This window comes from Gymnogyps californianus, chromosome 2 (genome assembly GCF_018139145.2).
Source record: "Gymnogyps californianus isolate 813 chromosome 2, ASM1813914v2, whole genome shotgun sequence".
Taxonomy (NCBI): Eukaryota; Metazoa; Chordata; class Aves; order Accipitriformes; family Cathartidae; genus Gymnogyps; species Gymnogyps californianus.
This window is the reverse complement of record NC_059472.1, coordinates 146427817-146441703: the sequence shown is the minus strand read 5'-3', so window position 1 is coordinate 146441703 and position 13887 is coordinate 146427817. Positions and strand designations below refer to the sequence as shown.

The 13887-nt window shown below is 38.2% G+C and overlaps 1 protein-coding gene across 1 annotated transcript in view; it reads right to left on the bottom strand.

The window, feature by feature from the left end:
• MALRD1 (MAM and LDL receptor class A domain containing 1) overlaps positions 1-13887 on the bottom strand; it is a 295587-nt gene that overhangs the window by 80952 nt on the left and 200748 nt on the right. Inside the window, exons 31-32 of the mRNA XM_050890929.1 lie at positions 10161-10318; positions 1793-1994 (exon numbers count right to left, since the gene is read on the bottom strand). Coding sequence (XP_050746886.1) covers positions 1793-1994; positions 10161-10318 — 360 coding nt within the window. The remainder of the gene's footprint in view (positions 1-1792; positions 1995-10160; positions 10319-13887) is intronic.

The window sequence follows — 13887 nt, the reverse complement described above, 5'->3', positions numbered from 1 at the left end:
TACGATATACAATATTTGTAAGACAGATGGAGTGTGATACAAGTTAGATACTTTGAAGTATTCTACAACTGGAAAATCTCTGGAGAAAAATAAGGTGATTAGAAAACATTGCTTCATAAAAATTACCTTATTTCTATAGTTACGATTATTTCAGGATACCTTAACATACACTTTCCATGGAAGATTTTTTCCTTTCTTTGAATTCATGCTTGTTCATAATAAATTACCAAAGTGTAAGTTCCATTAAAATTAGAAAATTGATTTATATACATTGTTGGAATATAGACCTAGGTCTTCCAGTTAATTACAGGTACTTAAAATATATAATTGGAAAGTTTCCCTTTCTATTATGCCATATTATGCATGAAACTGCCTAAGTAATTCTTAAGGTATGGTTGACAAAGGTGATTAACATAATAAGGGTAGAACAAGCACCTGTTTTTGTACGTAGTCTGCAGCTCATTGAAGAACATTCCAAAATAGTATTTGCCTGAGCCTATTGGTGGTATTATTCAGAGAAAATAAACAAAACTTTTGTTCAACTTGAGATTGAGCAAATGCCATCTGTGTGAACATATTATTTTACTTTAAGACTTAATCAGCATGTGGTTAATTCTCCAAGGAGCTGCTTAATCATCACAATAAAAAAAAACCAACACAGTTTCTTGAACAGCTTGACAACTAATTCATACACAGGCTATCCTATCTGAACAATAAGACCTGTATAAATAGAAAAAAATGTTATTCAAGAACATTTTTATAACATTCATATTGGCACTTATTTAACCACAATCATTCCTAGCTGTTCCCTATGAATGAAGATCTACACAAAAAGTTTTGTATTTCTTTGGTTTTCTTCCCCTCTTGACTTCAAAATAAGGAATGGCCGATATTCCTATCAGATTCTGTATTTGCACATATGCTTATTTTTTTCTTCTGATACTGTATCATATGCTATATTTCATTTGCAGAGTAAACCACTGTCTTTCTCACAGAATAAACATGGCATTATAAGGCGTTAGAATTCAACTTTTTTTTTTTACGCAGTTCAACTCACTTAGCTTGTGTAGCAGAAGTGAGATTGTAAATTCTCAAAGAGCCTGGCAGCAAGGTAAATTTGCTATACTGCTGAGATATTTTATGAATATAAAATAAGATAAAAGAACTAACAATTTTCTTTTTTAATTGTGAACCACTTTGATACTCATAAAACTCTTCCGTCCCAAACTAAGGCCTTCTCTGACTATTTCCATACAGGAGAAAACCAACACAGTTGAGTCATGGTAGATCCCTCTCAAGTATGGTTCATAAAAACACTAACAGGCCCTCAATGACAGTAATATTCTGAGTTGCTATAATTACTCATATGTTCAACTGCTAGTTATAACACAAAACTGTCTTCCACAATCCATAGGCAAATGTCTTTATTCAGATACTGCACTCAGCCAACAAATAGACAGGAGTCCCTCTGATAGGTATAATGTCTCCCTTCCTTTAGGGAAAAATGCACTAGTTAAAAATTTGCCATGAAGGTCATATATGATAAATTAGATCTTTCTTTCCTTTACACATTTTTCTTTCCCTTGAAAACACATACTATTTTGCATGATTGTGCTGTGCCCGTTTCTTTTCTACATTTTTTGGAATGAAGTAAAAGCATAGCAGTATTGCAACAATTTCAAAAGAAAAAATTCCAGATTTTGTAACTGTGATATACATTGAAATATGAAATGCCACCATTTTCCTCTGCCCTCTGAAAAGATGTATTTTATGTATTTGTGTAATGGCATACCTCCATCAATGCATTCTGGGGTGAAAGAAATATCATCAAGAGCAAATTCTGTGGGTTCACTCCACCCCACCTCAGCTTCGAAGGCAACTCTGAAAGGACTGTTACTGGAGAGGACTACATTTGCATACATCCATTTGTTTTCTTCATTTCTACTAGAAGACCACATAAGAATATCCATTCCATGTTCTTCAGCTGTGTATACCTGTTGACAATGAAACCCAGGAGATGCAACTGAATCAGCATTAAGCAACAAAGGAGTGCAGCTAGCTAGAGTAACATAGCCCAAGCCCAGTAGTGCAACTACCTGCCTGGGTAGTACTGGCCCTCTTAGATATGGTTCAAACTCACACCTTATTGGTGATGACCAAATGTTACTGAACACTTTTGCTAATGCTAGTTCAGCTGCAAATAAAAAGCTACTGTGAAAACAAAATAAAATAAAAAGAACTGCAAATACAATCACTAATTGGAAAACCTACAGTCTCGGCCTGACATACAGAAGATAATGAGTAAAGACCTAACCCCAAATTCATCTAAACATTGAAGAAAAGACTGAGAAGGATCTTGATCTATCCTTTCATCTCTAAAAGGTGACCTCCTTACATTTGATAGACCTGGTGAAGAGTTTAGAGATATAAATAAAAGGCTTAGCATCTAGGGATTCAAGTTTGTCATCTGGTACACACAATTTATAATACGATGTTTCAGGCAGTCACAGTAAATTAGCTTAAGCATATTTAGCAAAGCCATAAATAAAAAATAAATAAAATCATCAAATAGGGAAAGCAATAAGAATGACAATGAATGAATTCACAATTAACCAACAACTGATGAATTAATGCCAAGCACAGGAAATTCTGGAGATCACACAGGCTCTTCCCACTCAGGTGTCCAAAACCCTTATGCAATCTATAACAGGTCAGAAAGAACTAGAGTAATGAAAGTAAGCATATTCTAGCCATTCCAGATGATAACTATTTCTTTAAGGGACTGAATATTTTAATCATTATACTCTCCTCATCACTTTCAACAACATCCTTCTCTTAAGCCTTTAGACTAGTGACCCATGGGGTCATGTTCCCACTTGAGTGCCCCCGTTGAACGATGGAACACAAAACCTGAAACCCAAGAAAGTTATAAACTTAAATCCATACTAATGATCTGTATAACTACATACCTTTGACTCTCCCAGCCAACCTGATGGGACAAATAAGCTAAAAACCCAAATGGCACCATGAACCACATACTTTATAGAAGTTGGAGTATTGATTAAAATATCTCTGATGCCTGAACACTCTTGCAAGTTATTTAATTTTTGGAGGAGAGGAGCATCAAGAAGACTGACACACAATAATCCAAATCAGGACCTAATTTTGTCAAGCCTGATGTTCGGTTACAGGACTGTGTAACAGCAATATCTTGTCACTGTCTTCTTAAAAACATGCATCATGCAGGGCTAAAAGGAGAGGTGTTGAGAAGAAATAGCTGATTCAACCCATAAAAAAATGAAAAACTGTGTGTAATCATATTATCAGGCTCTAAGGCCTCAATAAATTGAAACTCTTAGTTAGAATAACTCTACATGTGAGGTTAGGACTATGTTACAACACCTGTATGTGTCATTGGAACCATTCACTATTTTACCAATCATGAAATACAACAATCTCAGTGATCTAGAATTTTACAGCACATAATAGTGTTAGTGTGGTTTTAGCTATTACTGTATCACGCAGTGGTATTTTCTACTTTTTGAAGGTTAATACTGAGATAATATTGCTTTCAATATATCTCATTGTAAAGTCTCACAGCTGCAGAAATAACTCTTGGGGAAGGGGGAAGAATCAAAAACATTTGAAGACAATACTAGAGTCTCTTTTAACGGGACAGTTAAAGACTGGCCCATTGTTTAAAATCAGATGGTTTTTTCCATCCCTTTTTGTTGGGCTGGTAGGAGAAGTTTTTCACAGTAAAAATTTCAAAGCACGCTGCCTGCTTGAGCAGTTCTATGTACAGAGAAATTGCATCATGTCCGTACTGAGCCTGGTCTCGGACAGAGCATGGAGTCATTCTGTGTATATACAGATCAACCCTGCAGCTCAAGCTCAGTACAAACAATAAATCCATCATGAAACCTGCTGTATGTATACTGGCCAATGGGTCTGGGGTGGCAGCAGGTCAAACTGGGTCTAAAGTACAACATTTCGATGACATCAGCTTCTGTTCTCATAGATGTAAGGTAATTTTATATGCCTTGTCTTTCTTTTCTTTAACTCATATTTACCATAGAGTAAGGGCATGCAGATATGTAATTACTATGGATTATTTAATATGTTGTGTTAATTTGTGTGGCTGTGTCCTCAGTTAAGTTTGACTAAAGTTTAAACCTGGTGTATAGTTTCTCATAACAAGCACATAGGTAACCTGTGGAAACTGATAGCGTTTAGTGTAAATCTCTAAACTGGTACATCGGAAATCTCAGGTGAGCTCCCAGCTCTGCTCCATTTCTCATGTACACTCCTGGGGAAATCCTTCAATCCCACTTTCTGCCAAAGTACTCCTGAACACTTTTACTTCACTTCTCCAAGTCTTTATCTATCCATAACTATGCCAGGAAAGAGTCTGTGTTCTTATGTATCTTCAAAAAATTTTAGCTGAAATTTCTAAAAGAATAATACGTCATTTAAAATATATGCTAAATCAAATGAGATTACAACAGAGTTCAGAAAAATGGGAAGCCCAAGGAGTCTGTTCCTTTAGCTGGGGATACAGATCTTATTCTGTCAGAGATTTTGCCCACAGAAAGTAAAGAAACAGTTATAAGATGTAATACTGTATTCTTTATTCAGGTTACCCATGTTACTGAGAATTTGAAGCATCTTCTGGGTCAGGAAGTATGTTTAACGTATACAAGATTTTTGCTGGCCTGTGTAAACATATACAGCACATGAAAGGCAGAGCAAATTCTCATGGATATGAGCTCCCTAGAGACCTGGAGAGCTACAGCTGTGTGGTGCTTAGTGCCTCCAGAGACTACAACACCTCCCTGCACAGCATCCTATGAATTGCGTACAAGCTAGCCTGGTAGTGGAAACAATTTAACATGTGAAAGAGGGAAAAGCTAGCAAGATGAATCCCGCTATATGGCATGTAATGAAAAAAACCCCTGTAGCGAAGTGCCATTGAACAACTCTGTATCTATCAGTCTGGGTAGACTGTGCTCCAGCTAATACTGATCTAGTTGTGGGATGAATCCCATCATTTTAATTTAAAAGTAACAAGCATGTATTGTACTAACCAGTCACTATATCTGTCTGTTCCTCATGCTGTGCTGACACAGTTTCTAGATTGCACACACAATCAAAATCACAAAGAATAGGAACCAACAGAAACAGAGCTATCACTTCATTCACTGCAGAGTGAAAAGCTCAGGAGTGAAGATACCCAATACACACTTCATGGCAATTTTAAGAAGAATTTAGCATGATAATCTGCATGAGACAAATGCGAGTAAAGCTTTTATACTTGCTTCTTGGTCTTTCTCCAAGGTGCCTTTGCCAGCTGGTTTATTTGTAGTCCATATGTGAACAGCATTCTTTAGCAAATCCCATTTCCCTGCCTTAAAATCATGACTCAGTTCTAATTCTCCACAGCATGTCCTGTGTGTTAGAAACATCTGAATTATTTTTTTCAGCTTCCATTTCATTTTGGGGATGGGGAAAGTGCATGTACTTTTGAAGGTCACGAAACGTAAACTGCTATTTTCTACTTAGTCATCAGCAGTTACAACTCATGTGGCTATCCTGTCCCCTCATGCTGACTTTTCAAGATAACATATTATCTTCCTGATCTTGCCTGACTAGCAGTTGGCATGCTGGAAGGTACTATGTTCCATCTGAACTGACTAATAACCAAGAAGCCAATGCAGATCTAAAGGGTGCATAATAAGAGGTGTATTCTCTCATCATTCCCAACATATAGTCTTTAATCACCAGCCAAGGAAGCAGGAAAATCTTGTGAAAAACAACCTGTATTTTCACTTCAGTAGGCACCAGAGACTTGTGTCAGCTGAGGAAACTTCCAGCTGACTCCAGTGAATAACGATACTATGTTTTCTGCTCTACATCCTTAAGATCATGCCTTTGAACTCCTCACATTCTTTGGCAGTCATGATTGCACATCTTCCTTGGACTGAAGCTACACCAGAGGCAGACTGAAATTGTTTCTCTAAAGCCCACAAATCAGATTAGCAAAATTGTATCACAATTCATTGTCACAACAGAGAAGTACTTTAAAAAGTTATCATCTACCTCTTTTCTCTTTATTTGTTTAAATGCGAGTTTGAAGTAATAAAAAATCTTGTCACTTTTAGTAAAATTGACCTGTCCTATACCAAAATTTACTATACCTCAGTTCTGTTAGTATCAACAAATACCAAGGCAGAAAACTGATATATTAGAGTTATACTATCACTTCAGGAATTAATTTTGGTTTTAATTCTCAATTGTATGACAAAAGCCTGAATTAAATGGACGGAGACAGAATGCTGAAGCTTAATGAAAGCTGAATGTTTTCTGTCTCTCTGACAGATGACCAATAGCATGCCCATTGGAATAAAACAGATGTGAAAATCACCTCCATTTCTTGCTTAAACTTCTCTCCTGCTTCATTAAATGCAACTAAATATTCATAAAAATATAAAGAGAAATGGATTTTTTTAATTTACATTTGCAGCATAATGCAGTTAAAATTGTTTATACTAAGAGATATTCTTGTTCAGAGCATATTAATTGATATATTAGACCAGTCATGTATTTAGTGCTGAATAACTTGCCTCTCAAAGGCTGTTACCATATACTCCTAAGGAAAGCTAGTGGGTTTGTACTTAATCATTATGAAGCAACTTTTTTCTTGTGTTGGCTAATAGTTGACTAATGTCCTGAAGCATCAGTATTCAGATCTCTTTTAAATAGCATCCATTCTATGTCAATGCAAGAGTTGCTGTAAACATTGTGTGCTTTTTAAAGATAATAATAATAGCCTATGTTTTTTGTTTTCCTATGAACAAATTACAGAATTTATGACAATAGAATTGTGTAACTGAAATGTGCGTTGTGAATACAGAAGAGAAGCACTTTTAATTCCTTTTTCTCTGTTCTCAGTGACTAGTTCCTTTTCTGAGTAAAAATAGGATTATTCCCATAACTTCACATTATTTTGTGTAGTTCTACCACATCTACTTCTGTTGTGGTTTAACCCCAGCCAGCAGCTAAGCACCATGCAGCTGCTCCCTCACTCCCCGTCTCCGCACCCAGTGGGATGGGGAGGAGAATAGGGAAAGAAGGTAGAACTTGTGGGTTGAGATAAGAACGGTTTAATAACTAAAGTAAAATATAATACCAACAATAATAATAATAATGAAATATAATAATAATAATAATAATAATAGTAATGAAAAGGAATATAACAAAAAAAGAAGAGGGAAAAAACCCAGTGATGCACAATGCAATTGCTCACCACCCGCTGACCGATGCCTGAGCAGCGATCCGCCCCTCCTGGTCTACTCCCCCCTGTTTCTATACTGGGCATGACATTCCATGGTATGGAATACCCCTTTGGCTAGTTCGGGTCAGCTGCCCTGGCCATGCTCCCTCCCAGCTCCTTGCACACCTGCTTGCTGGCAGAACATGAGAAACTGAAAAGTCCTTGGCTTAAGATAAGTGCTACTTAGCAACAGCTAAAACATCAGTGTGTTATCAACATTATTTTCCTACTAAATCCAAAACACAGCACTGTACCAGCTACTAAGAAGAAAACTAACTCTATCCCAGCCGAAACCAGGACAACTTCCTATACCAATACATCCTTCATTTTTACTTTTCTTTTTTACAGATTCCCTGTATGTCATTTTAATCACACATCTTAGTATGTTCTATACCTGCAGTCCTTTTTTTTTTAATTCAGACTTGACCAGATGATAACTGTATTTCAGATAACAGCTATAACATCAGCTTTTGTACTGATGTTACTATATTCTAACATATTATTCAGACTTCCTATTACAGTTTGACTTTTTTCACCTCCAGTGCAACCTGAACAAAACCTTCAGTGAGCTGCTGCTTTTGAAGTTTTGGGTTGTTGGTTTTGTTGTTTTTCTTTTTTGTTCTTTTAGGCTTTTGTTTTTCACTTAAATGGTTACAGTTCATTTATATTCTTGATTTAATAACAGCAACAGTTGATGCTGAAATACATTATTAGTTTGATAGAAAAAAGCAAAACGTCCATGAGGGTAAATTGGGTCTATGATAGGATGATAATTCCTTGCTGAGTACTTCAGCCTGTTATGAATATTGTTATATGTTTCTACATAAAGAGTACATGTTGCAAAGCCATAAACAGGGAACCTTATTTGTATGTGGGAGTAAGACAATTCTTTATGGATCTCTTTACGAAATTGAAGGTAATGAGAGTTAATTAAACTAGTCTGTTTGAAATGCAAAGAAAAGTTAAAAAGCAGACTCTGGTTGGCTGTCTGCCTACTAACTCACACATAGGCCACACACATCTACTTATTCACTAATGCTAAGTGTTCTGTGATGCTTGAAAACCTCCAGAAGTTCCTTCAAAAAATCTTGTCTGCACTCTTGCATGCTGTAATGTCCAGGATACTTGAACTTAAACAAATAGATAATCATAGATAATCTCACAGTATTTCAGTTACCAACAGATCCAAAAAGCAATTGCTGTTTGCTTTTTCTTCAATTTAATCTGGAACTGCTCTCGACCTTTACCTACTGTTTTGTTTTCTTAATCTTAACGTGCAAGCTTTGTGTATGTGGAAGGATAAATAATGTAAACTGTAAAGAATGGACTTGAAGACATGGCGGAGTATTTTAAAAGCTGTAATCAGATAACAAAATTACAAGATTGCTATGTAAACACTTTTAAAAATTCACCTTAAATAACTGAAGTATCTTTGCGAAGAATACATTTTGAGCATTTTTATTAACTGAATAGAAAGAAATGTTAAAATAATGTAATTTGAAACTCATTTAAAATAATTTTGAAAAGCAGAAGTATCTGCTGTTTATACTAACTTCACGTAATACAGCTTTTTTTCTTTGTTATTATTAATTAAGTTTATAGCAATACTCAGAGTATCCATGAACTAGGTGCTAGAGATAAAATTGAGATGCAAACCCCGTCCTGAAAAAAAATTACTTAAAAAAAGACAGATAAAAGGTGGAATGAAAGGTAACATTATTCTTTGGCTGGATATAAGGAGAAGCCTTTTCATGCTGGACAGTCGAGCAGTGGCCGAGGTTGCCCAGAGAGGTTAAGTAGTCTCCATTTATGGAAGTTTTCAAGACTGGGTAAATTCCTGAGCCACCTATTGTGATCTTGTAGCTGACCCTGCTTGGAGCAGGAGGTTGGACTAGAGATGTCCTGAGGCCCTTCCAGCCTGAATGGCACTATACTCCCATGGAATTGTGCTATGATTGTCCTTTACAGTGGAAAACCAGAGCAAAGATAAACAGAATAAGTACTGAGACATTGGTCCAAACTTCCTGACTTAATTCCAGGTCCAAGATGACAAAAATATTCTTGCTCACTTTTAACATAGACTAGTTTAGTTCAGGAGTTTGATAGCATATGCAAATTTTTATATTTTGTTACACATAGTAAAACTGACATAACCTGTATTTTCAAAATTTAACAAACTGCCACAGATAGGAGTCTTGCTCAGACCTCTAAAAAAGGCAGTATGTAACATATTTATTCAGTGAGCCACATGAAATGAGTTGTTTGCCAAGGGTTCACATCACTGCTTGGACATTTACTAGGGTACTTAACAACTAAAAGTGTGTCCATTAAGGATGCTCAGGGAACAGCAAGAAGACATTCTCATGGAAGCTTGAGCTATAATAGTTAATATGGTTAAATGCTTTATTTCCAGTTATTTTAATCAAACACCCTCCATACGTGGTGAGATGAATAAGTTTAAAACTTTTATTTTAAACCAAGTCTTGTTTTTGTCCTAAACATTGGAAACTGCCTCTATTTTATGTTAAAGAGTGAATTGTGCAGAGAACTGTGCTGATTTTGGTAGGTTTAAGTATGGTAGTCAAACATGCAATGTTAGTTCTTACGTATGTAGCAAAAGGACTTCAAGTGGAATTAAAACTAAAACAGAATTGTCACTTGATCTTGTCGGCAAAAATTTTGTATATAGGTGTAACTGCAGTGAAGTTGTGATGAAGTACTGTTAATATAAGCTCTGAGATTTTACTCATTCTAGACAGAGAAATGCAAATACTACTAAAGTAAATATTACTATGTCGTGATGTAGTAGAAGTGCTTTTTCTCTTACCTTTAAGACTCCTGTTTGCCTAGAAGCAAACATCCAGAACCAGAACCGAACCCTACAGACCCCGAGGCTAGCTGGGAAGAGTTTGGTGGTAATTATCCTTGCTCTGTTTCCTTCCTTCTGGGCAGATGAGTTTACATACAAAAAATGCTGTCCTTTACCTTAATAAAAAGATAAAAAACATTTATAGTTTTTCAATACTACTTTATGCTTCAGACCATAAGCGTTTTTACACACATAGATACTGGTATCTTTTACCACATACACATATACACTACCTTGGTTATACAGAGATCTTCCATGTTAATACTTTGTGTATTTCTGGTTTTTACATACCAAATTAATATAACCTTCCTCAGAGCTCACTCTGCCTTTTTGATCCTTGTGTAAATACTTGATTTGTATTTGAATAACAAATTTAATACATGTTGCAAACATAAACACTCACAGATTCTAAGGATCAGTTTGAAGGTTGACATTGCAGGAGTCAGGAGCACCTTTGCTGATAGCTCTTACCCAGGAAAATTCCCTGTTGTGTAGCATGGCAGTAGGGAACACATCAAAGCCCTGAGGCTTGTTAGTGGACCAAGATATCCACATTTCCTATTGTTCAGCTGCTGCTGAAGAACCACAAGGTAGCATAAAAGAGAATTCATCGTTCAGTTCCAAGCAGAAAAAGATGCCGCCCTCTTACACCCCAAAAGGGGCCTATCACCTAAAATGAACACATACCACCAAAAGCAAGTGATTGAATAGGCAAATCATGCTGCTGACTTGTTTTTTTTTTTTTTTATTAACTAGCAGTAGCCCCTTCTTTGTCATCACTTTAATTCCATCTGCTATGATAAAAGCAAGGTTTGGTCCTGCATGGAGAGAAGAGTATGACAAAACCTTCTGTGGTGAAGAGAAGAGGTTTTTCACGAAGAGGAGGGCACCTGTTGGGGCTGTCCTGAGCAGCAATACACAGAAGACCTTAGCAGAAACTTCCTCCTAAATCCAAAAGAAGCAACATCTGAAGATCAGAGCTGAGTTAGTAGTTGTTTTGGAGTAGAATCATAGAATCATAGAATGCTTTGGGTTGGAAGGGACCTTAAAGATCATCTAGTTCCAACCCCCCTACCATGGGCAGGGACACCTTCCACTAGACCAGGTTGCTCAAAGCCCCATCCAGCCTGGCCTTGGACACTTCCAGGGATGGGGCATCCACAATGTCTCTGAGCAACCTGTTCCAGTGTCTCACCACCCTCACAGTAAGGAATTTCTTCCTAATATCTAATCTAAATCTACCCTCTGTCAATTTAAAGCCATTACCCCTCATCCTATCACTACACTCCCTGATCAAGAGTCCCTCCCCATCTTTCCTGTAGGCCCCCTTTAAGTACTGAAAGGCTGCTATAAGGTCTCCCTGGAGCCTTCTCTTCTCCCAGCTAAACAACCTCAACTCTCTCAGCCTGTCCTCATAGGAGAGGTGCTCCAGCCCCCTGATCATCTTTGTGGCCCTCCTCTGGACCTGTTCGAGCAGGTCCATGTCTTTCTTATGTTGGAGGCCCCAGAGCTGAACACAGGACTCCAGGTGGAATCTCACAAGAGCAGAGTAGAGGGGCAGAATCACCTCCCTTGACCTGCTGGCCACGCTTCTTTTGATGCAGCCCAGGATACGGTTGGCTTTCTGGGCTGCGAGTGCACATTGCTGGCTCATACTCAGTTTTTCATCCACTAATACCCCCAAGTCCTCCACAGGGCTGCTCTCAATCCACTCATTGTCCAGCCTGTATCTGTGCTTGGGATTGCCCCGACCCATGTTGCAGGACCTTGTACTTGGCCTTGTTGAACCTCATGAGGTTCACACGGGCCCACCTCTCAAGCCTATTGAGGTCCCTCTGGATGGCATTCCTTCCCTCCAGCGTGTTGACCGCACTACGCAGCTTGGTATCGTCGGCAAATGTGCTGAGGGTGCACTGAATCCTACTGTCCATGTCACCGACAAAGATGTTGAACAGTAGTTGAACTACTCCAAAGAAGGATTCAACTCCATGGCTCAATTCTTGTTCCTGATGTAAAAGACTGACTTCCCCTTCATTATAACCAGATCAAGTTTTTGTCTTTGTGTTCTAGTGCTTTCTTCAGTTTTCAGTGGGAATGGGGTTCTGACATCTTTCCAGATTTGGTCTCCCTGTAACTTCAATGACAGCATGCTACGGTAGCAGGCAAAGCACAGTGCGCTCTTTCTAACCTAGTACGGAAGTGATGCCTTAGCTGCAGCAAGAATAGCTGTAGAATGGTTAACTATCTCAAAGGGGCTTCTTCTGGGGGCAAAAAAACCAAACCCAAAACTTAAACCAAAACCAAACCAAAACAAAAAAATCCAATTCTTCTACCTGAAGACCATAATCAGGCTCAAAAACAAAGCTTTAGCTTAACTTTGCAGTCCTTTACAAGGAGAAGGCTTCAGAGTGACTGAGACTTTCATCAAGCTAGGCTGGGCTTGGGAGGGGCTAGGAAGGTGTGTCAAGATCCAGGTAGCATATTTTATCTAAAGTAAGTTCATTCCTGTCCAAATCCCCTTTACTTTTGTAACTGTGGCTTGGTTTTTTGCTCCTGGTAGGCTGAGGGTGGCGTTAAGACCTGCTTAAGAGGTGTGCAGCTGGCTGGACACATGCTGCTATTTGGTGAGGGTCAAGTAGAGAGTAGCTGCAACAGTGTTACAGTAAGCATCAATGGATGAAATCCACAAGTCATCTTCACCCTCGCCACCTGGAAACAGCCACTGCTGCTGAAGCTCTGAGCTCACAGAGAGCAGGTCTGGGCAGCCTGCTAAGTCTTTTTAATGTAGTTTTACTGACCAAACAGCCTTGCTGTCAAAACAGGAGGGTAGAGATACACTTTTTATCTAAGCTAAGGGACATAGAGGGCACTGCGATCAAGCTATCCCCTTCAGATGGTTCTCCTGTGGTGGGATATGCTCCAGTCATAGCCGTACAGACTGTGTGTACTCTGAAATGCAGAAGGACAGCCCTCCTGTTAAGCATCCTTGCATTACTCTTGTGGAAGGGGCATTCCAGCTCATGAGAGACATGAGTGTCCTACCTGTATTGCAGAGTCAGTGTAGAGCCATGGCTTGGTGTGCTTGTGAGCTGTCCTCTGCAGAGGGCACACATGCCACACCTTTCGGTCATCTGCGAAGCTGATCTCCAGGACACCACGAAATACAAATATAAACTAGAAAGACTGTGTATGTACAAACATACCTTCAGTCCCTGGCTGTTAACTGGGCAAAACAGTATCTTCTAAACTGTAGTTCTCTCCACTATACCACATATCCAGCTCTTGCAGAAGTCAACAAGTTGGAGTTTCTGCATATGAATTCCAAATCAAAGTCCAGAATGGACTGGGGTGAAAATATAAAAAATTGTTTCGCATCTGAAGTGAGCTGCAGTTATTTCTACCTAAAATTGATTGCAATTTTAGGCCTTTCACTCATAAAGTGAGGCTATGTAATAGGCTTTCAAACTGCTATCCAACATGCCATTCTTACAGACCTGCAAATGATCATTTGTTCAGAGTGAGAATTATTCAGCATGGATCTCAGTCAAAGGAAACCCAGAATTTGGACTATTTGTAAATTGTAATGGCTATCAAGGAAATGCTTTTAGTTTCTCTTGCTGTCTTCGAAGCAATCTTATTTGAGATTACGTTTTCAGGTGAGGTTATCTGGGTATCATGTTATGCC